Source organism: Gorilla gorilla, chromosome 12 (genome assembly GCF_029281585.2).
Source record: "Gorilla gorilla gorilla isolate KB3781 chromosome 12, NHGRI_mGorGor1-v2.1_pri, whole genome shotgun sequence".
Lineage (NCBI taxonomy): Eukaryota > Metazoa > Chordata > Mammalia > Primates > Hominidae > Gorilla > Gorilla gorilla.
Window position 1 is genome coordinate 30,687,484 of NC_073236.2, and position 24,821 is coordinate 30,712,304.

The following is a 24,821-nucleotide window of genomic DNA, read 5'->3' on the forward strand; positions in this document are numbered from 1 at the left end:
TTATGTGTTCACTTGCCCTAGACTGCCCCTCTTGTTTGGGGCTTATTTCTGTGCGTTTACCACTTGCAAGATAATGGAGGCAGGTTGAAATGGGAAAGATACCAGATGACTAATTTTTTTCCCCCACATTTCCATCTTTTGTTAAGAAATTTGAAGTTGATTGCTACATTGAAGTATGTAGTTTTGTTTTTTTTTTTGTGAGTCTTTAACCATTTGTGTCCCTGTTAACTTATAATTGATGAGTTTATTTTGTATTTATTTTTAGGCAGAGTAAAAAATAGTAATATGTCTCATAAATAATATATGTTCCTATTACTAGTTTTGGTGGGATTTAAAAACTTTATAATAATCCTCAATATAGAAACCTGCCCCTTTAACCATATTACTATTTGCTTAAAAAAAAAATCTTTAGGTTTTGTTTCAAAAATGCTTCACAATTTATTTTTGAAAATATAAGGAATGAAATTCTAACTTTCTAATTTGAATGGAAGGATGAGTTTGTAGCACACGAAGCACTAAATTGAGTAATGTAGATTTTATTATTTTTAACGAATCTTTTGTTTAATATTTTGCAGGTTCAATTTGTTTACTTGTGATGTACAGAGAGTTTTTTATACCTTCCCAGCTTATATTTGAATATTCCTTTTCAAGGTTTTATAAAGAGATTTCTCTCCTTTACCCCTTTCAGCGATGTGCATTTTGTAAGCACTTTGGAGCCACTATCAAATGCTGTGAAGAGAAATGTACCCAGATGTATCATTATCCTTGTGCTGCGGGAGCCGGCTCCTTTCAGGATTTCAGTCACATCTTCCTGCTTTGTCCAGAACACATTGACCAAGCTTCTGAAAGATGTAAGTTTACTACGGATAGACTTTCAAACTTCAACCAATGTATTTACTGAAAATAACAAATGTTGTAAATTCCCTGAGTGTTATTCTACTTGAATTAAAAGGTAATAATACATAATCTTTAAAATCTGAGGGATCGTTGCCAGAGATTGCTGGGGAGGGAAATGTTATCAACGGTTTCATTGAAATTAAATCCAAAAAGTTATTTCCTCAGAAAAATCAAATAAAGTTTGCATGTTTTTTATTCTTAAAACATTTTAAAAACCACTGTAGAAAGATGTAAATAGGGACTGTGCAGTATTTCTGACATATACTATAAAATTATTAAAAAGCCAATCAGTATTCAACATCCTTTACACTAAAAAGCCATCCAGTTGAAGAATTAGAAGACAGTTCACTCAGGTGTTATTTCAGGATTTACGTTAATAGGAACACCAAATACTTCTGAAATTCTTGGAAATTGTGTATCCCTGATAGGTGTGATAGAAATCTCTGCTGGCACCTTTTCATGATTCATCTATCTTAGTCATCTGTAATCTGCAGTTGTGCTGTTTTTCTTTCTTTTCCAAATAGTATTTTATAATTCAATGAAAATGTTTAAATGCTTGAAATTTACATTATACAGGAAATTATAACTCTACTATTGTATCATTAAATAGAGATCTCTCCTTTTTCTTACTATGTGTTTTCCCAATGAGCATGTATATTTTGGGATCTTTTTTCTCCTAGTCTATTGAATTTCCAATCTTATTATGAAACCTCCATGATACTTTATTCAGTCTTTTTTATGTCACCTCTTAGTTACCTAATGTTAGCTTTTACCTGTTCCTTAGCAATGTTGATAAAAGCTTTTTTTCCCTATCTTCTCCAGGTCTGTGAAACATAAGTATAGCTACCCCAGGCTTAAACTAATCTCAAATACGGTTAGTGTACATGATCATTACCCTTTATCTTTGTTGAGTACCCTAATTTCATTTTCCATTAAAATTATTTTGTGTCCACATATGTAATCATATCACCCTTAGTAACCTAGTGTACAGACAAATTATAGGTAAGGCAAACTAAATTTTTAAATTATATTTAAGCTAATAAGGGATTTAAAGTTTTAAAATGCTTTAGATTGTACACTCTTCAATCTGGAAGAGAAGAACTTTCATGCACAGCAACTGTTGTGGCTACTATTTATGTACTGAGTTACTTCAGCAAGTGCATAAACTGGCAGTTATCAGAGTGGATTATATTCTGGGTGGCATAATAAATATACTTTGTCATCTCAATAGAACAATTTTATGTGTATGTAAGAATCTGAATTTTATTCAGCCTTTTGTGTAGTCATGCTTTAGACCTCAGTAAACAACATGCAAACTTGTATAAGAATGTTGCTCTAATGTTAGAACATTTTTTTACTCAATGGCAGTGCTACTTTCTACTGAAAACTGTGTTCTAATAGTGTATACCTTCAGTTACATGTTAGCAATCATAAATCAGTTTGTAAAATAATAAACTAAATACTGAGGTGAGATAATTTGCTGTTGTTGATCATGTATATAATGAAAGGTTTATGGCAACATAAAGCTAAAAGATATACTAAAATTATGAGTACTCTGCCTTTTTCCAAAATAGACTTATGGAGACTCATAAAAATACATGAGCAATAGGATGAAACTAAAATTAAGTAAGGAAATTTGGCAATGGAAAATTTAGATAGGATAAATATGAAGATAATAGAGAGACCCCCCAAAAATATGTAATTCCAGACAAACCACAAATTTGGCCCCATACCTTTTCAACAGTCAATACAAAGAAGGACATATGAGCCCTTAATCTGATTCTTAGTATTTATAACATCACTTGATATAATGGTATAATAATAAGACATCCCTTGATAGAATGCAATGAAAAATTGTCTTAAAGTAGCCAACTTGCAGTAGAAAAATACCAGTTTCATAGGGCTGTTTCTTATAGCAGCCTTCAAACTAAGTCAGTGGTATAAAATCAAGGCCTAAATGACTAAATTAGATTTCTTTGTTTTTTTTTTTTTTTTTTTTTTGAGATGGAATATCGCTCTGTCACCCTGGCTGGAATGCAGTGGCATGGCCTTGGCTCACTGCAAACTCGACTTTCTGGGTTCAGGCGATTTCTCCTGCCTCAGCCTCCCAAGTAGGTGGGATTACAGGCGCACACCATAACACCCGGCTAATTTTTTGTATTTTTAGTAGAGATGGGGTTTCGCTATGTTGGCTAGATTTGTCTCGGACTCCTGACCTCATGATCTGCCCGTCTCAGCCTCCCAAACTGCTGGGATACAGAGGTGTGAGCCATCGTGCCCGGCCTCCTTGGGGATCTTAAACAGTGCATTCTAACTACACAGCGTTCTGACCCATCTGTTAAGACGATCATAATCTTGGATTAAGTTCCAAGGATATAATTTAAAGAATATTGCAGATAGGATGTTTTGTCACATTTTTAACATCTTTTATAAATATTTCTTCCTATCCTAATTGTGTGTCATGGCAGAAGTTACTTTTTATGCTTTTAAAATGATACTGTCTGAAATCATAGTGTTATTATGAGGGTTAAATGAAAACAATGAATGGAATTCACATAACATTGTGCCTTGTATATATTAATTGCTTTAAAAAGGGTAGTTATTTTACCTCCTATCTAAGGCTTAAGTTATGAGAATGATAATACATATTGAGTATATGTATTTTCTGTTGCTTCCTAAAGGGCAGAGCAGTAGCTGTGATAGTTGACTGAGTTGGGAGTAAGGTTGACATCTTTTTATAAAAGTTGAGAAATTTAACAAAATCATGCATCTCATTATAAAGAAATCCACTAAAGAGAGTATCTGTGAAGAAGGCCAAGATTTTCATCAGGAAACACTTTTAGGGTGCTCTGTCATAGGTAAATGGCTGGTCATTGTTGCAACATTATTTTCATGATGATACAAGGATACATTAACCTTGTCTGGAAATTTTACACTAAAAATCCATCTAGGAGATACAACCAGATATACTTCCTGAATAGGAAAAGTGAATGGTAAGAAGCCAATCATGCAAGATAAGAGGAAAGAACATTCCAGGGAGAGGGAACAGACCACTACACAGACCTTGAGGAGTGGACTTGGCATGATTCATGAACAGAGAGCATGTCATTTTACTTGGAGCATAGTAGCCTACTAGGTGGGGGGTAGTAGAGACATCATCAAGGTGAACAAAGGCTAGATCATGTAGGCTTGTAAGCAAGGGAAGGAGTTTGGGTTCTGTTCAGTCTGCAATGAGAAGTTTTTGCAGGGTTTAAACATGGAAATGCTACATATCTTAATTCACTCCCTGTTCCTCAATGTATTTACTCATCATTTAGCTTTAATTCCTTTTACTTCACTTAAGCTTTAACTCCAGCCTCTTTTCTTTGGTTATCTTTGTATTTCTTGGCATTAAGTCCTGCTGCTTTTCTTTTACCCTAAATTCTGTCAGTCCTCTGACCTTTCTTATCTACCTTCCAATGATACGGTCTAGCCTCTTTGGATGACATCCATGATTTATTTTTTCTTTCCAGAGATTCTCTTTTATAGACAAATCACTCAGCCCAGTGTCCTGCCAGTAATGAAAATTGGCAGATGGTAAGGTGTGATGGAAATTAGAAAGCAATGCTGATTTGGTCCTTCTTCAATTTACACTATATGACAGCTATTTTGACTTTTCTTGCTGTTCACCAATGCTTTTATTCTTATGTGTTGTCTGGGCTTTCTTAAGCAATAGTTTCATCAAGTTTAAGGATCTGTGATAAGCTCTGTTCTAATTTAAGCTCAATGTTTTTGTCTTATTTATCTCTTCTCTTTTTACAGCTGTCTCTTAGGAAATGACCTTCTCTAAAGATGATCATTTTGTTTCCTCTCACTTTTCTCCTGCCATAAGAACCTTGCTCCCTTTACTTCATTTAGCTTCATTGTATGCCACTGTTGGCATTTCATGTCTACTTTTGTGTATACTCAAATACTCATCACTTTCATTGATCACTAGTAAAGTTTGCTGAGGAGTCAATTTGATTAGTAGTCAAGAGCCTGATCTTAGAAGCCAAATAGACCTGGATTTTACTCCTCTCCCCTCTTAAATTATCTTTAGTTATAGCCTGTCTTTTTGCTTTTTCAACTGTTTAAAGAAAAATTTCTTAGTTGATTATTGCTTTAAACTTAATGTCTCTGGCTTACAGACATGTGTGTCTAAATATTCATATTTAATTTCTGTGATGACACCAAACCTATCCAGTAGTATCGACAATCTTCTTATACATGACCTCCATAAGGTTGTTTCAGTATTCCCACACATCTTCTGCCTGACTGGGAGGGTTGGAACCAACCTCATTTCTTTGTGTAGTGCTTTTAAAAATAATACTGTTTTTCACATAAGGCATATTAAGTGCTTTTGCACCAGATGTATTACATGGATGTTTTTCTTTGACTAATTTATTACCAATGATCCATAGTAATCAGATAAGACAGCAAGGTTGTCAGTAAGGAATTGGTGGAGATCATCATAGTCTAAAAAGTGATTTTTGTGACAATGACAGTTGTCTTGTTGCAGAGTGAACTTTGTTGTATATAACAGTGCTGTGCAGTATAAATATAATGTGAGCAACATAAGTAATTTTTCTAGTGGGTATGTTAAAAATTTGAGGAAAAGGAAACATTTGGGAACAATTGTAGTAAATTTTATTTAATTCAGTAATCCAAAATAGTAATATTTCAAATTTTGAGATACTTTTTCCCCATTAAGATTTTGGAATCCAGTGTGCATTTTATGCTTACTGCATACCTCGATTTGAACTAATTACATTTCACTTGTTCAGAAACCACATGTTGCTAGTAGCTACCATGGCAACTTGAAGTGTTAGGGGAGCAAACTCTAGAAAGTTTCACAGAAGCATTTTAGTGTTCCTAGGAGAGTATAGTAGAAAAATGAATTGATTATCTGATAATTAGTTTCTGATAATTAGTTGAGTATTCCCCCAATTTTTAAAAGTTTTACGGTGAGCAAAAAGAGATCAATTTTTCAATGTACATATTTTGAAAGATAAATACTAGTACTCTCTTAATATTAAGAAACATAACATCCCAGTTATGTCTTTTCTATCAAAAATGAACCAATTTATGATGCTTCCATTGTTAGATTAATGATTTATTTTAAATGCCTATCACTTAAAGAGCCATTTAAAAGTGATTTTAGCAGTAAGTCCTTCACTTAAAATATGTTCAATAAGACTTGATTCATGTTAGGCAGTTGGGGATAAAAATTTAAAAAAGTTAAGGCCCCTGTCTTTCAAGGATTCACAGAGTTGTGCTGTAAATAAATGATTATTTAACAGAAGTTTCTTGTAAGCATATGGGTAAAAGTAATATTCAACAACTAAATGGGTATTTGGGTGTGGTAATAGGTATTCAGGAAATAATGTGCAGATATTTTTTTTGAGACAGGGTCTCACTCTGTCCCCTAGGCTGTAGTGCCATGGCACAAACTCTAGTCACTGCAGCCTCCATCTCCTGGGTTCAAGCGATTCTCCTGCCTCAGCCTCCTGAGTAGCTGGGACAGGCATGTGCCACCACACCCTGCTAATTTTGTATTTTTAGTAGAGATGGGGTTTCACCATGTTGGCCTGGCTGGTCTCGAACTCCTGACCTCAAGTTATCCATCTGCTTTGGCCTCCCAGAGTGCTGGGATTACAGGCGTGAGCCTCTGTGCCCAGCCATGAGCAGAGTTTTGAAGGCTGGGAGCACAGCAGAAAAACAAAATTTCAAGCAGAGGGAACAGAATGTGTAAAAGCACACAGACATGAATAGCATGTTATGTGAGGTGCATGGCAGACAACCCACCATGGCCACGAAATAGTGAGTGGTTCTGAGATTCAGTTGGAAAGGGAGATAATGACCTTTTTGCCTCATACTTGAAAATTCTGATTTTCTTTTAGATGAAAAATGAGGTATTGGTGGAGTTTTAATTTATACAGAGGTTAACAATTAGATTTACATTTTTGAAAGATTGTTCTGGATGTGTAGAAAATGATTTAGAGAGGATGTCAGAACCGTAAGTAGAGATGATTTGATGCAGAAGATACTGCAGTTAGCGAGACAGAGTATTAGGTAGGTGCAAAGGTAATTGCAGTCTTTGCCATTAAAAGTAATGTCAAAAACTGCAGTTACTTTTGCACCAACCTAATATGATAGACTAAACTATAAACATATAAGGAAGAATGATGTGTAGGAAGTTTAATACATAAGAATTGGGATCTGGCTGGATGTGTTGGGTCAGGGCTGAGTTCAGAGTCAACAATGATACTGAGGTTTCTGCCTTTATCTATTCTTGAGAAAAATGGATGATGTTTCGGGTTTTTAAAAAAGTTTCACTTTAGAGCAGTTGAGATTGAGTGTTTAGAACACCTGGCTATTGAGATCCAGTAAGACTTGAAGAATAAAGGTTTGGGGTTTATGAAAGAATTCTAGGGCCAATAATACAGATTTAGGAATCATGGTGGCATTTTATGGCATGAGAGTTGATGTGATCACAAAGGGAAACTATGGGGGATTAGGAAAGAAGGAAAAGGATGAAATCCTAAGAAACTCCAGCATTTAGAAAGATTGTATAGGTACAAAAGCCAACAAAGGAGGATGAGATGAAAGTGGGGGAAAACTAAGGAGAAATTAGGAGAGAGTTGCCATGATAGAAACTAAGGAAAGGGGCGTTTTAATGTGGGAGTGGCTAGCAATGCAAATGCTGCAAAATGCAAAAAAGCCAAAGACTAAATCGGGTTTCCCATGGGCATTGGCAGCCTCACTAATGTAGCTTCAGATGAGTATTAGGTGCTAAGCCAGCCTTCATGAAGTATGTCAGAGGTCCAGCCAGCGTCCACATTTTGAAGCCTGTTTTTGTACTGCCCTCAAGCGAGGAATTATTTTTAGATTTTTAAAAGAGTGTAAATAAAAACAAAAGGTCTGACTTTTTGTCAGAGACTGCTATGGCTCACAAAGCCTAAAATATTTACTATCTGGCCCTTTTCAGGAAAAGTTTGCAGACTCCAGTACAAATAAAAGAAATATATTTTTACTCTGTTTCAAGATGCTTGACTGGAAAAGAAAGAATGTATGAGTCAGAGAGAAATTGATAGGATTGACCAAACTTTCAAAAAATGGAAAAAAGTCTGAGTGCGGTAGCTCACACCTGTAATCCCAGCACTTTGGGAGGGTGAGGCAGGAGGATTGCTTGAGCTCAGGAGTTTGAGACCAGCCTGGGCTATGTGGTGAAACACCGTCTCTACTAAAAATATAAAAATTAGGTGGGCATGGTGGCACACGCCTGTAATCCCAGCTACTGGGGAGGCTGAGGCGTGAGAATCCCTTGAACCTGGGAGGCGGAGGTTACAGTAAGCCTAGATCTCGCCATTGCTCTCTAGCCTTGGTGACAGAGTGAAACTGTCTCAAAAAAAAAAGGAAAAAAAATGGTTCATATACTTTGTGATACTTGTTAAATACAGGCATATTTATATATATTATCAAAGGTTGGTATGATAAGCTTGACTGGAAAAGAAAGAACATATGAGTCAGAATAGTAGGTAGGAATGATCAAACCTTCAAAAAATGAAAAGATTCATATACTTTGTGATACTTGTTATATACAGGCATATTTTTTATACATTATCTAAGATTGGTATGATTTTAGAATACATTATTTTCCTTCTTATTTTGCAATATGCATAAGTTTAACTGTATATTTGGCAGGGCAGTTTATCTTTATATTTTCTGTTTTATATGGTAAAAGAACTGTTAGTACATTTTCTTTTAATCCACATTCAGGGATGGATGATGCCCATAATTATGTGGATTTTAATGCTTTTACAACTAGAAATTAATATAGAAGAATATATAATTAGTATATTAAGTAATGTGTTTGTGTTGAATATGTAGCTTCTGTCTTTAATGTTCTTCCACATAAGACATTTTCCAGTAATTAAAAAAAAGCCCTTATGTGATTTGAATAGTCTGTTTATGCTTAAGAAGCATCTTAGTCTAATTGATATTAACGTTTCTTAATTTTGTCTCTTGTCTGATTTTGTAATTTCAAAATATATTTAACATTCAAAGAAAATGTTTATGTTACACTGCAAAGCATTTCTTAGTTGGTATTTTCCTTGTTTGGTTCTTTCCAGTGAGCATATATTGAGCATTTATTAGGTGTCCAGCATTATCACTGACATTAGGAATAGAAAATTAAAGAAGACCTGCTTATGGTCTCAAGTAGATACAGCCACAAATAATTGCAAAACTATACGATTAAATTTAATGTGGTTACATTTAGATTAAATACTCTACAGTGTTTTTATTGATACCTCTTTCTGATTAGATGACAATTCAAGGTGAATAACTTCAAATGTCTGAAAGGTTCATGATGCAAATCCTTTCAAATGATTTTACTGTATAGTCAGAAAAAATTTAAATTCTTATACAACAATTTCATTGTTTTACTGTTAATTATAGCGAAGGAAGATGCAAACTGTGCAGTGTGCGACAGCCCGGGAGACCTCTTAGATCAGTTCTTTTGTATTACTTGTGGTCAGCACTATCATGGAATGTGCCTGGATATAGCGGTTACTCCATTAAAACGTGCAGGTTGGCAGTGTCCTGAGTGCAAAGTGTGCCATAACTGCAAGTAAGTTTTCATTTCAATTCAAAGCTGTGTATTGGGTTTAAGAGGGACCCTATTACTAGGCGCTAAAGGTTTGTGTAATATAATAGAGGTTGTTCATATTTTGGCTGTATTCATTCAGAGTGACTTCATCATACTTAAAAAAATTACTGGATATTAACGTTTATATTATTTTGAAAGAAGTCTAAACAAAACTGATTTTAATCATTTAAATTGCTCTGGTCATCTAAAGAGCTAATTTAAATTTACCAACAGTTTAAAAAATAAGCGATATTAACAATTTAAAACAAGCATGAGAAGAATAAAGTAGCTTGTCTTCAGGGGCACCGGGGAGGGGATGTGATAGGATTTAAACCTGTTACTACAGACGTAGAAGAATTAGAGTTGAGCCAAAACGTCAGTCATGTGTTTGAATTTCCATTCCAGGAAGGACAATTTCTACTATTATTTTAATGTACATCTGCATCTCTCTAAAAGCCACCTTGAGTAGATCCTGGTCAGCATAATTCGAAAATGAAATATGTGGCATTTAAAAATTTGTAAGGGGGTTATCTTTTCCTATTGTATTTCATCTCTTGGTCATTTCTCCAGTCTTTTCTGTGATTTCCGCTTGCACCCCCATGATTCTAATGAGCATGATAATTTGGGGATGTTACCAGCATCTTCATTTACAGGCTGAGAATTTCTGTTGTAACCAGCAGGAATTATGCCCAACTGCCATGATCAGTCTGTTTTTATTATTTAGTTTTATAAGAAATAAGCGTCAATATCTTAGAGTTACGTGACATAAATAGGAATATGTACCTTCATATTTTAGTAAAAATCAGATAAAATATTCAGTAAACATTTATTCGATACCTTGTATCTGCACTCAGTTTCTTGGGAAGGATTAAAAGAACTTGAAGGAAGAGTACTTGTCCTCCAAGATATTTCCATGTAGCTGAAGAGATAAAACATGTGACTGTTTATGGAGAGGTTGAACTGAATAATAATTGGAGGCCAACTGACCCATCTTCCTGTTGACTTCTGTTTATCCCCCAGATTTCATTCAGAGATTCCTCTCTCAGCTCTTCTTGCTTTCCCCGTTTTTTCTCTTCCCCTCCTCTTGAATTTAAAATCATAGTATCTGAAAGTGATTATAGTCAAAAATCTCAACAGAGATAACGCTGTAGGACAGGGGCCCAATCTTTGGGGGCAGAAGAGTGTTTAAAGAAAGGTTTTAGGTTTTCAATTATAATTCTTAATAATTATGACAAGGTTCATCTTTTGAAATAATTATTCAGCGTTTAATTGCTTAATAGACATTCTAAGCACTTGAAACTGCATTACATTTAATTATCACAGTAATGTTTATTATTCCCGTTTTATACCTGAAACTCAGAGAGCTTTAGTCTAAGTTGTTTAGTGACACAGCTAGAAAACAGCAGCCTGAATACAAATAGAGATCTGATGCCAAATTTGATCCTCTTTACGTCATATGACAGTCTTTTCAATTTGCTGTGCCAAGATTTGTTCTTTCCACACAGTAGCACCTAGCAGTTATAGCGCCTTCCTCTCAAAAATTATATTTTAAAAGTAAAGATCAGAGGCTATTCATCTTGCCTCAACCCTTCCTCCTTTGCAGGAATCGTAAAATGGCTAGAGCAAGTTAACCGTAGGTGAGCATTGAGTAAAGATCACCATTTAGGAGGCAATCCTTATAGCAGGGTTACCTCTGTTACTATCTGCAGAGACAAAACAGATACTGAGGTATTTATGAACTGTGCAGTTCCCAGGACTGATGATTTTCATGATTACTTATGTTGCAAAACATAAGTTTAAAGATAAGCCATCATTAAGGCTATCTTACTTTTTAGACAATCGGGAGAAGATAGCAAGATGCTAGTGTGTGACACGTGTGACAAAGGGTATCATACTTTTTGTCTTCAACGAATTATGAAATCTGTACCAACCAATGGCTGGAAATGCAAAGTAAGTTGTTTATTTACTTTTTTAAATCCTCTGTATGTTTTATATGGAGAACAGACAAATCGGGTATCTATTCAAATCTATACATTACCATCACCTTTTTAAAAGCAGCTTTATTGACATATAACTGACATACAGTAAACTGTACACTCTTCAAGATAATGAACATAGTCATCACCGTCAAAGTTTCCTGATGCCTCTTGGCTTGCTTTGTGGCTGTTCAAACCCAAACCCTCTGTCTTCCTAGTCTGCTTTTTCACTATAGATTAGTATTCACTTCCTAGAATTTTTAATAAAAGCTTCATATAGTATATACTCGTTTTTGGTCTGGCTTCTTTAACTCGGTGTAATTATTTTGAAATTCATCCCTATTGCTGCACAGATCAGTAGTGATTCTTTTGTATTACTGAGTGCTGGAGATACCACAATTTGTGTATTGAATCACCTGTTGGTGAACATTTGAGTCCTTTAAAATTTTGAGCTATTATAAAAAATGCCGATGAACTCATTAACTAACTTCCTACCTCACTTGGCTTCTGCCCCTTCAGGGTGAGGTGTTCAGAGCCGGGTTGGGGGCAGTGGGGTAGTGGAGATAGCCCTTGGAATCCAAGGTGCGGTTTAGCTTTTAAGCTTAGTCTTCCTGGGCTGCTGGTGTCACGAGGTTGAGGGATGGAGATGACCCTCAGGTGCTGCATGGGCCTGGAGCGGGTTTTCCCTGGAGCTGGAGAGGGCGTGATGGCCCGTGTGCGGGAGTGGAAGGCACAGCATTGTCATTGCCCTTCTCGGAACTGCTTTTTCTAGGGAGGAGGTGGAGGGCCTGGGAAAGGAGGGTGATGTGGCCAGAACCCCAGGTCCCTGGCGTGGGGAGGAGGTGGGAGCAGACGCAGAGAGATTCTGTACCTGCACCCTGTCCTCGCCAGTGAGGTTTGGCACCTAGAACTGCAAGCAGTATTACCAGGTTCTGCTGTGGTCTTCAGCAAGTTCTACTAGGCATCTGCCTGAGTGGTCGGTGTTGAGGGGAGGGGCTTTCTCTCCTGGGAGGAAAAAGAACTGCTGGGTAACTGTGCTCAGCTGTGGCTACCTGGGAAGTGGGGCCTGAGGGCTGAAGGATTGTGATGAACTCTGGCCTGCTTCCTCAGGTAGTTCAGATTCCTTCTCTTGCTGAATGACTTATCATTGGAAAGGAAAAACTCTGCTGTTTGACTGATTTGTATATTTACACTCTTATCTTCACTCAGTTCCTCTACTTGCCTTTTTACTTTTAATATGAAGTTGAATCTGTAATTCATTTTCTTTCCTAAGGAAAAAGGACATTTAAGACTATAAGTTTACCTTAGGCTATAGCTTTGGCTGAAGCCAAGTTTATTGTATTTGTAACTTTATGTATGTATATACCTTAGCTAATAACTTTATGTTTTTTTAAGTTGTGCTGAAGTATGTTAATTTATGCTTTCATTTCGTTTAATCAGAATTTAACTAAGGTAGGTTTTTCTAAAATAAATGTTTTGATACTTGAATATTGACTTTTTAAAGGTGTAGCATTTGTGTTTATTAATTTCATTTAGGTAGATGAAGTCCTTTTACCTTATTTTTTGACTTGTTGATTCAACAAGTTACAACTGACCACTATTAATTGCTCCTATCAATTTATCATATTTTTAAACAAATAACTTGTGGCTGTTATTTAGCAACAGTGTTAATATAGTGTGCTTTTTACCAGTATAAGATTGTTCTTTATTCTATGTAATGTGTTTTTTGTTGAGGGATCAGGAAGGGCAGGTATTTTGCTTTGCCTGACACTATGGCCACGCAGGGTGTTAGTTTAACAGTTGAATGGTTATCTTTTCACATCTTATTTTGGATTCTTTTGTGTTATAAAAACGTATCTTTTGAAAGCTTAATAGAGGTAACTGTTTGGATTGATGGTTGTAATTGAAATGCTTGGCTGTTTTGAGGCAAAATTTTTCTTATAATTTCTTTCTATTTTTCTCTTCTTTTACTTCCTGCAATGATTTATAATTCAGAATCTCATTTTGTGAATGTAAATGATTATAAATATTAAAGATATAAATTTTCTCCCATTCCCCACTGAAAATGACGTTTTTATTCCCCTTTTCTCTGATTCGATTAACCTAGATTGTAAACCTTGTCACAATTTTCTTGCAAAAATATATTTCCTCTGTTAATTCCAACTTTACCCTCAATCTTTCGGAGTCTTGGTTGTGATCCTTTAAAAATAATTATAAACTTTTTGAAACCCTACATGTCGGAAAGAGACTGTTCCTTTTAGGCTATAAGAACTTGGCACAGTATAACGTTTCATATTACAAATTTTTCTTTTTTATACTCTGAAAACATTTTCTTCAGTTTTTTCAGTTTATGCTGTCATGAGAAAAATCTTAACTTGAAAAAATTTAATCACAATCCTTTTTTTCTTCCTGAAAGCTTTGGGAGATGTGTGAATCCCCATCCCCGCCCCCACCCCCCGCCCCAGCACCTTTTTAAAAAAATATATTTACTTAAAAAATTACCTTCTTTACACTCTCTAATAATATCTAGTAACTACTGGATAATTTTTGTCTCTTGCTCTTAATCTTCTTTATTATGGTTTTCATTGTCTTGAGAACTGGTAGAGAATTCTGGGTGTCTTTCTCAGCTTGTTCTGTCTCCCCTTTGGTGTGCTTCTTTTCGATTTGCTCTTTGTAATCTGCTATTCTCTTTTGAGAGTGACAGAATTACATAATTTCTGGGAATACTATTGGATACTTAATCTTTTTATTCTGCTCTATGAAGGCACTATAGTGTGGTGGTTCAAAGCTTATGCTGTGGAGTCAAACTGCAGTTTTTTCAGTTACTAAATTGATGATCTTTGGCTACCTGTTGAACTTCCCTAAGTCAGTGTATAGAAGGTTAACGGTACTTACCTCACAGGGATGTTGGATTTAATGAAGTGGTATCTATAAAGTGCCCAGCACAATGCCTAACACAAAGTAAGTACAGAAACAGTTACCATAGAGTTTTTCATGGATTGAAAGGTTTGTCCTTTGAACCATTTGAAGAATGATCATCTTTCTCTGCTGTTGAATTCTTCTGTAGTTCTCTCTGTAGTCTTGAGTCATAATTTGCTCATTTGTTTGCATTTAACATTTGAGTGTTTACTGTGTGCGAACATCACTGTAGTGAAGGCTTGAGATGTTGGGGCAAATCAGTGTGCCCCGACAGGGCTGTCAGTCTAGTTTGGGGCTGCTCCCTGGTGAGCTGGAGTGGGGGTGACCTTTTCAGGATCTTTATTGTAAAACAGTCATTGTCAGATGGGTTTCTTTTTCCTATTTTTATCTCAAGAATGTCTGTTCGTTGGTATGTTATGTGTTTTTAGAAAGTTTTTACTTGAAAATAAGTTCAAACTCTAAAAGTTGGAAAAAATGAAAATAATACGCATATCCCATTTACTTAGATTTATCAGTTGTTAGCATTTCATTATCATTGGGCATGACCTCTCGCTTTCTCTGTGTGTGTGTGTTTGTGTATCTGTGTGTGTCTGTGTGTGTGTCTTTATTCCCCCAACCCCCTACTATTTGAGGGTTAATTACATACGTTGTGCCTTTTTACCACCATTTCAGTATGTATTTCTTAATAGTAGGAATATTCTTAAAAAAATCACAATCCTGCTATCAACTTCCTAAACTTACGTCAATGTCATATGTTTATCTAATGTACTAGCCATATTCCAGTTATGTCATTTGATCTTATGTCCTTCATAGCCTACCCCTTCCTCCAAGTAGATTCTAGGATTTAGTTTTCGTCATTGGTATTTTTGAAGAATAGAGTTCTTCTCGATATACTTCTTTTTTTCTTTTTTCAAACAGAAATTTCCCCATGTTGTTTTTGATAACCGCTTATAATTAGATGAGAGGCATGCATTATTGGCCAGAATACTGCAAAGTGCTTATCCATCCTCAGGGTATCACAGCTGGAAGCACACATTATTCCACTTTCCCTCATGAGAATCACGTGGTCAGGCTGTTGCACAATTTCTATTCCCCACTCCTTTGTATCTAATAAAGCAGTATGTGAGGATATTTTAAGACCATGCAAATATCTTGCTTTTCCTCAGAATTTCCTTCTAGATTTGAAAAACTTACTCCCTAGCCCGGGTGTGGTGGCTCACACCTGTAATCCCAGCACTTTGGGAGGCTGAAGTGGGTGGATCAGTTGAGGTCAGGAGTTCAAGATCAGCCTGGCCAACATGGTGAAACCCTGTCTGTACTAAAAATACAAAAATTAGCCAGGTATGGTAGCGGGTGCCATGTAATCCCAGCTACTCAGGATGCTGAGACAGGAGAATCGCTTGAACCCGGGAGGCAGAGGTTGCAGTGAGTCGAACTCATGCTACTACACTCCAGCCTGGGTGACAGAGATAGACTCTGTCTCAAAAAACAGCAACAACAACAACAGCAACAACAACAACAAACTTACTGCCTGATGATACCATTTTAACATGCTTTCTTTTGGTTGCAAATGATGCATTTCCAGCTCTAGCACACCCACCACATTTACCAGTTAGCCCTCTGCTTTCTTTTGTAAGCAAGAACACTTCTTTCACATGTTAAACTTGCTTACTATTAATATTCGCTTATGAACTCCTATTATCTTCAATCATTTACAACTCATTACCTAATTATTTTTTGGCTCAAATAGTCCCATACTTGCTGTCAGTTGCTCCTTCAAGCTGGCACTGGTGTTCTGCCCTCACTGCTTATTTGAACACTTCATACTTTTTGGTGTAACAAGATGTTACAAGCTCATCTTATACCTCCCGTGCCCCAGTTCTGGAATAAGCCCATTGTTAAATAAGTAACCCAGATTCCTTTAGTGGGGAATGGGTGCTGGGTGTGCTCATTGCTACTGGAGGGTGTTTGCTTCTTCACCCTTTCAGCAGGTGGTGTCAGGAAATACATGCATGTGTATACACTTACAGAAGTTTGTCCAACCCATGGCCCGCAGGCTACATGTGGTCCAGGATGGCTTTGAATGTGGCCCAACAGAAATTCATAAAATTTCTTAAAACATTATGAGGTGTTTCTTTTTTTGGGGGGTGTGGGTGTGGGTGTGGGTGTGTGTGTGTGTGTAGCTCATCAGCTATCATTAGTATTAGTGTATCTTGTGTGTGGCCCAAGACGATTCTTCTTTCAATGTGGTCCAGGAAAGCCAAAAGATTGAACACCCCTACATGTTATGTATATACACATAAATATTCATATACATGTACATAACTTAGAAATAATGAATTTATACCAGCACCTCCAGTTCTTATCCTTCTCCATTGAGTTCTTTGCCTTTTCATTCTTGCATGTCTGTTCTTCTACAATAAAAATTCTGGGTTGTAGAACAGCACATTTATTCAGTTGCTCAATCTAAAAAGCAAGTCTTCTTCAGTTTGCTCTCAGTAATAGATTTTATTCCCCTTTCTTTTCTTAGTGATTTAATTTTTTAAATATAGAAGGTATTAGTATACTTTCAAAACTCAAAACTATATGAAGTTTTACTCAGAATTGTCACAGTCTCTTGTTTATTACTTATACTGCATTTTCCCCAGCCTCTTGGAAGTAACTAACTTCATTGTTTTCTGTTTTAAACCTCCTGTTATTTTTCATCTAAGAATAAGAGGATATATTGCTCTTTCAGTGAAGGTAGCATGTTGTATATGTTCTTTTGCATGTTGCTTTTTTCGTGTAATAAAATCTGGAAATCACTTCCAGGCAAGTTAGGCAAGTTCAAGAGATCTCATTCTCCTTTTAGACAGCTGCATAGCACTCCATTGTGTATCTGTGCTATGGGTTACTCAACCAGTGGCCTGTGCTTTGGTATTTCAGTAGTTTATGATATTTTGCATTATAAATGATTTTACACTCCCTGGCTTTGTGCATGTGTGTTTTTGAATTCTCAGGGACAAATCTGTAGGGTAAATTCCTAGGATTATTGCCTCAGGAGTGTACACATATGTAGCTTTGTGAGATACTGTCAAATTCCCTTTTTTGGGGCTTATGGTACTTTGCATTGCCACCAGAGATGTGTGAGAGAACTTTTCCTACGTCTTTGCTAACAGGATGACTTGTTCAGCTTTTGAATGTTTGTCTGTCTTCTGGGTGAAAATTAGTGTATCAATGTAGTTTTAATTTTTGTTTATCCTAAGAGTGAAGTTGATTGTTTTTTCATGTGTTTAAGGGTCAGTTTTTATTTCTTCTCATGAATTGTCTATTCATGTGTTTTGCCTGTTATTGAAGATTTTGGCATTTTTCCCTAAATTTAAGAGTTCTTTATAAGTGAGGGATGTAAGCCTTTATATGTGTTACATGATGCAGATACTTTCTGCTAGCTTATTTGTTCTTGTTTTTTTTTTTTTTGCTTATTTGTGTGAGACAGTGTCTCACCCTGTCACCCCGGCCATAGTACAGTGGTATGGTCATAGTCCACTGTAGCCTTGACCTGGGCTCAAGCAATCTTCCTGCCTCAGCCTCCCGAGTTAGCTAGGAGTTATGTGTACCATGAAGCCCAGCTAATTTTTTACTTTTGTAGAGACAGTGTCTCACCATGTTATCCAGGCTGTATTATGTGTCTTTTGACTTTGTTTTTATTATTTTTTTTGCCATGCAAAAGTTTCTTTTTTATGGAGTTAGATTTATTAATCTTCTATTGCTTCTGGATTTTTGAGTCATATTCAGAAAGCCTTTCCCTACACTGAGGGTATAGAGGACACAGATAGTCTTCTCATTGCTGGTAAGCAGTATGTTCATATTGTCTAATTTGTTTGAGTTATAAGATAATGTCTTTATCCCAAAGACATTTTTGCAATTGCTGTATGTATATACATTACAGTAACTAAATCTTTTAGTTAAGAGATTCTGGAAAAGAATTGACAATGGATCTAAAGTAGGTTAGTTTCTCTTGAAAGTTTTTTTTTTTTTTTTGGAGGGGGGAGGTCATGATTAAAAATATTTTGTACTATCAGATCTGTTATTTGGTAGTTTTCTTTTATCCTTACCTGTAGTCTTTCAATAAAGTGGGAAAGAAGATGAGATTTCAGTTTGGTATCAGAACATGTATAGGCCTGGGCAATATAGTGAGACCCTGTCTCTACAAAAATAAAAAAAGAATCTGGGCATGGTGACACATGCCTGCAGTCCCAGCAGTTTGGGAGGCTGAGGTGGGAGGACCACTTGAGCCCAGGAGGTTGAGGCTGCAGTGAGCCATGTTTGTGCTACTGCACTCCAGCTTGGGTCACAGAGTGAGACTGAGATCCTGTTTCAAAAAAAAAAAAGAACATAGATAGATAAATTTTAGTCACTGATTGGTAAATGAGGCTAGCAGTGTCTTTTTACTATAACTTAAAAATTACCTTGATGAGATTGAGTTAAAGATTTAACATACTGGTATCCTGATTTAAAATTTACCAGTGACTATGTTTCTGATATCTAAGTTTATAGATTTCCTGAGATTAGTCTTTTAATTTATAGACAATGATGAAGAGCAAGGATTGTATCCAAAGAATATTTTGGCTAGGTTGGCAAGTATGGTTAAGCAAAATAAATATTTGTGGTTAGCAAATCTTTTCTGTCTGTGCTTTTGAGTCTATAGTAACTTTGTTACATCTGGGTATCTACTATTAGAAAATGCCTACACATTCTAGATCAGTCTTTACTTTTTAACTTAGGTACCTCACATAACATGATTGATCCTCATTTTCTTAACTAAAAAATGAGTATGAGAACTTTTCCTGTGTAATTTTCAATCCATTTGGAAGTACTTAAGTTGTAAAACATGTTTTCATTAGGTTTTCTGGTGTGTGGCTAATTCTAATCCATAAATCCTTGTATACTTTGGCTTTCGTTCACTTAATAATTGTCTGCTTTGATGAATACCTTCTGATTTAAGTTCTAGTGTAGCGAAATGTTTTATATATCTATAGTTAGAAAATTTAAAATTTGTTTGTACATTACCATAACAAATGTTCTGAATTTTGTAGTATCATCCCAACATACAGTGAATACCGAATTGGAAAAACAGATTTCTAATGAGGTTGATAGTGAAGAAATGAAAATGTCTTCTGAAGTGAAGCATATTTGTGGCGAAGATCAAATTGAAGATAAAATGGAAGTGACAGAAAACATTGAAGTCGTTACACACCAGATCACTGTGCAGCAAGAGCAACTGCAGTTGTTAGAGGAACCTAAAACAGTGGTATCCAAAGAAGAATCAAGGCCTCCAAAATTAGTCATTGAATCTGTCACTCTTCCACTAGAAACCTTAGTGTCCCCACATGAGGAAAGCACTTCATTATGTCCTGAGGAACAGTTGGTTATAGAAAGGCTACAAGGAGAAAAGGAACAGAAAGAAAATTCTGAACTTTCTACTGGATTGATTGACTCTGAAATGACTCCTAAAATTGAGGGTTGTTTGAAAGATGTTTCATACCAAGGAGGCAAATCTATAAAGTTATCATCTGAGACAGAGTCATCATTTTCATCATCAGCAGACATAAGCAAGGCAGATGTGTCTTCCTCCCCAACACCTTCTTCAGACTTGCCTTCACATGACATGCTGCATAATTACCCTTCAGCTCTTAGTTCCTCTGCTGGAAACATCATGCCAACAACTTACATCTCAGTCACTCCAAAAATTGGCATGGGTAAACCAGCTATTACTAAGAGAAAATTTTCTCCTGGTAGACCTCGGTCCAAACAGGTAGGGTGATTTTAATGATATTGACAGAAAAGACATTGGAACAATTCTATAAAATCAGAAGGTATATGTGTAGTTTTGGTGTGGATGGCAACTTTTTCTGTCTTCAGATAGAACTTCAGTGTAATGTTGATTTTGTGTTTCAGCCATTATTTTTTAAATGCTGTTAATGAAGAATGCCATTTATTAAATTTGAAGGGATCTTATTTGGAATTTCAACTCAGTTGGGCCATAAAGATGCAACCTATTGATAATAGTTTCTAACAGAAAGAACTTTAAAAATACTTTTAGTTCTGTGCTGCAGTAAATATAGAGCCTAAAATACATATAGTTTTGGGTATAAGTAACTAACATCTATTATTTCCTTCTAATACATTTATTTATTGATATTATTCATTGTATATATTTTTAACTGGATAAACATCAACATTTATGACAGGAATTTTCCATGCTGGGGAATTTCTCATTTTGGTGTTTTTATTAATTGCTAACTCTTGTGGGATTTCTTTTTTCAAGTAGGACTTATTTCAATAGTTTCATGGAAAAAATCTTAGAATTGTACTATTGATTTTCAGTAAGTAAAGATAAATCTTCCTGTGTGTGCTTTACATCATGTACATTCTACCCTTTAAGAATGAGTTCCATTTCTTTTTAAGTGAGATTTAAATAAAACTGCATGGCAAAATGAGGATACTATAGGTACGAATTATTTATTGTTTTACAAATTTGCTACTTTCTGAAGTGTTTTTTAAAATTGCAAGATAAATAGTGGAGAAGTGTTAATTCACAATAGTAATTTGGAGTTTTAAGTTTCATGATTGAAATTGCTTCAAGTTAAGTTTTAAGTTTCATGATTTAAATGGATTAAAGTTTGGCTTTTTATAGGAATAATATCTTGATTTTAATCGTATAATTTTTAAACTGTAAGGCCAGGCTTTTAAGAAAATCATTTTTTAATGTGAAAATTAGTCTCCTCTATATCAAACCCAGATATATTTTATTCTCTAAAGACAAGGTACACGAAAGGGAAAGTAGTTGTCAGATGGGATTTAGCTGTTTCTGCATGGCAAAGACGTGTGCAGTAAAACTAGGCCACTCTTTATATATGCCTTTTTCTAAGTATTTTCCTTGACAGTTATTTCTGCTCTACCATGAAAAGTTTTTCTTCTCAAACCAGTTGTTCTCCTTTCCAGTAAGTTTTTTTTTGTTTTGTTTTGAATAGTTATATAATAATTATGTCGTTCTGACTCTGAAAAGACTTTAGCAATGGAAATTTGAATCTCAAATTTACTTTTGGTTGATATATTTACATTCTTTAAAGATACTGCTTCATATGTATTCCTGTTAAATTTTATGTATCTCTCCTTCCTTGAAGACTTTTGTTTCAATTGAGAAACCAGGTTCAATACATTAGGACTCTGTTTCTGTAGATATTATGATCTGAAATATTGGGGAGGGGGGTGTATTTCCAGGCTTATTCCATCTTATATGAGCCATGTCCTAGTATTTTGCTGAGCCGTCTTTGAATTCCCAAATCCGATGATAATCTTTCTATTTTTCTGCCCCTCTTGTTACTGCCAGACAGAAAGGAGTGCTTTTACATGTACAAGAAGGTCATTGAAGGCTCAGTGTTTTGTTTCAAAAACTGAATACCAAGCCCACACATTACTATGCTGCACTTCTTAAAATAAGTTATGAGATGGAAACAGGTCACCCGAAATATATACATATATATACATGTTTGTATATATATACATAATTATATATAATGTAATATATATAACATATAAAATATGTATACAATATATATAATTTCCCTTTGTATCCTGCATCCTTATTTTAAATATAATATGTATAATATAAAATATCATGATATATTATATAAAATATAATACATATAATAATATATAATTATATATAGCAATATGTAATTATATATAATTATATATAACAATATGTAATTATATATATAATTATATATAACAATATGTAATTATATATATAATTATGTAACTATATGTAATTATATAACTATATAACTATATATAATTATATATAAGAATATATCATATATGTAAAACAATATATAATATATAATATCGAATATATATGATACTATATAATATAAAATATATCATATTATATAATATAAAATATTTAATATATAATATATAATGTATTATATATAACATGTAATAAGTAATATATTATACATAATATATATTATATTGGATATTATAATACATATATATTAGATATTACATATTATACAACATATATTATATCATAATATATATTATAATATATATGTGTCATATTACATTAAATATTATATAATATATTACATTATGTATAGTAATATAATATAATACATAATATACTGATATATTGTATATAATATATGATATATTATATTAAGATATATTTATAATATATAATATAATCATATATAATAGATTATTATATAATTTTATATAATATATAACGTATATTATATATCATATATCATATACAATATATATCATATATTATATATTCTTATATATAATCCATCATATATTATGTATATCATACATTATATATAATATCTATCATATATAATGTTATATATCATATATTATTTGCTATATGTCATATATTATCAATATATAGCATATGTGATATATAATATACATTATAAAATAAATAGCATAAATTATATAAAATATATATTATATAATATATAGCATATATTATATAATATATATCATATATCATTACATACAGTATATCATATAACATACATCATTATATTATATATATCATATATTATATAATATGTCATATATTATATTTATGATATATATTATCTACAACATTATTTACATATCATATAATACGTAATTTATTATCATATACTATATATTTTATTTAACATATGCATAATTTAAATATATATTTTATATATTATGTATTTAATGGATAATATATAATATATGTAATAATACATATTATATAGACGTCATGAAATATAAGTATCATAGTTCATTATATAATATACATAATATATATTATATAATATATAATACATGTATTATGTATATTATATAATATATAAATAATATGTAATATGAAAAATATATTATGTCATATTATATATAATATATATGATATATTATATGTAATATATATAATATAATGTATAATATATGACATATATTATATATATTTTATATATTATGGCATATTATATATCATATATATTATATTACATATATAATATATTATATAATATATAATCCATATATAATATATTATATAATATATAATCCATATATAATATATTATATGATATATAATCCATATATAATATATTATATAATATATAATCCATATATAATATATATTATATATATAAAATTGTTTTTAGAAAGAGTCTTGTTCTGTTGCACAGGCTGGGGTGCAATGGTGCCATCTTGGCTCACTGCAAACTCTGCCTGACGGATTCAAGCGATTGTCCTGCCCCAGCCTCCCAGATAGCTGGGACTAAACCACACTGGGACTACACCAGCTGCCGCCATTCCTGGCTAATTTTTTTTATTTTTCGTAGAGACAGGATTTCATTGTATTGGCCAGTATAGTCTTTATCTCCTCACCTTGTGATCCTGTTGCCTTGGCTTCCCAAAGTGGTGGGATTAGAGGCCTGAGCCAAGATACATATTTTTTAAATGAAGAAAAATTTCAAAGGTACTCGGCTTGGTACAATAATCAAATATATAAATTGAGGAATAAAACATAACCAAGAAACATATTGATAACTGCATATGTAAAATACAGAGGATAATTTTTAAATAACATATTTGGAAAGCACTAACTAGTAATTTGAAGAGTTTGTATTTGAGAGGCCAGTATGAACATACCTTGAATGCAGCAACTCAGGTTTCCTATCAGAAAAATCAAAATCAGGGAAAATGAAACCACAAAGGTTCAATCTGCTCTGACCATTGAAAACCTCAGCACAGACAGTGGCACTTAGGACCAAGGGCAGGAGATCCCTAATCCCACCACCATGGCGATAGGGCATAAATATTCCAGGGTGAAGGCACAATCCAGATTGTGAGGTCCAACTGCTGCCAGGCAGGCAGTAGTACTATTACATGTACAGGAAGGTCATTGAAGGCTCAGTGTTTTGTTTCAAAAACTGAATCCTAAGCCCACACATTACTGTGCTGTACTTCTTAAAATAAGGTATGAGATGGGAAATAGGGCACCCACAAATATACATACGTATATACATATGTGTGTATATATATATAATTATAATGTAATACGTATAAAATGTATAATAGGTATGACATATAATTTCCTTTTACATCCTGAATCCTTACATTCTATATAATATATTATTTATAATATAATGTATAATAATGTGTAATTATGACATACACTATAATACATATAATATAAAATTATATATCACATAATATATAATTATATGAATATATATATTATTTATATAATTATATATAATTATATATCACATAATATATAATATATAGCAAGCATAATATATGATATAATATATTATATA

The 24,821-nt window shown here is 33.8% G+C and overlaps 1 protein-coding gene across 3 annotated transcripts; it reads left to right on the forward strand.

The window, feature by feature from the left end:
* The first annotated feature begins 589 nt into the window (after nt 1-589).
* Nucleotides 590-20,942, forward strand: LOC134756703 (histone-lysine N-methyltransferase 2C-like). 3 transcript variants are annotated; one of them, XM_063695452.1, is made up of 4 exons: nt 590-851; nt 9,376-9,547; nt 11,401-11,515; nt 19,536-20,942. In XM_063695452.1, exons 1-4 carry the CDS (start codon nt 596-598, stop codon nt 19,554-19,556), a joined length of 564 nt encoding a protein of 187 aa, XP_063551522.1. In that variant the 5' UTR covers nt 590-595; the 3' UTR covers nt 19,557-20,942. The 3 variants fall into 3 exon arrangements, with proteins under 3 accessions (XP_063551522.1, XP_063551520.1, XP_063551521.1); XM_063695451.1 differs by lacking the exon at nt 590-851 and having other exon boundaries at nt 9,347-9,547; XM_063695450.1 differs by lacking the exons at nt 9,376-9,547; nt 11,401-11,515 and having other exon boundaries at nt 594-851.
* Nucleotides 20,943-24,821: the final 3,879 nt, after the last annotated feature.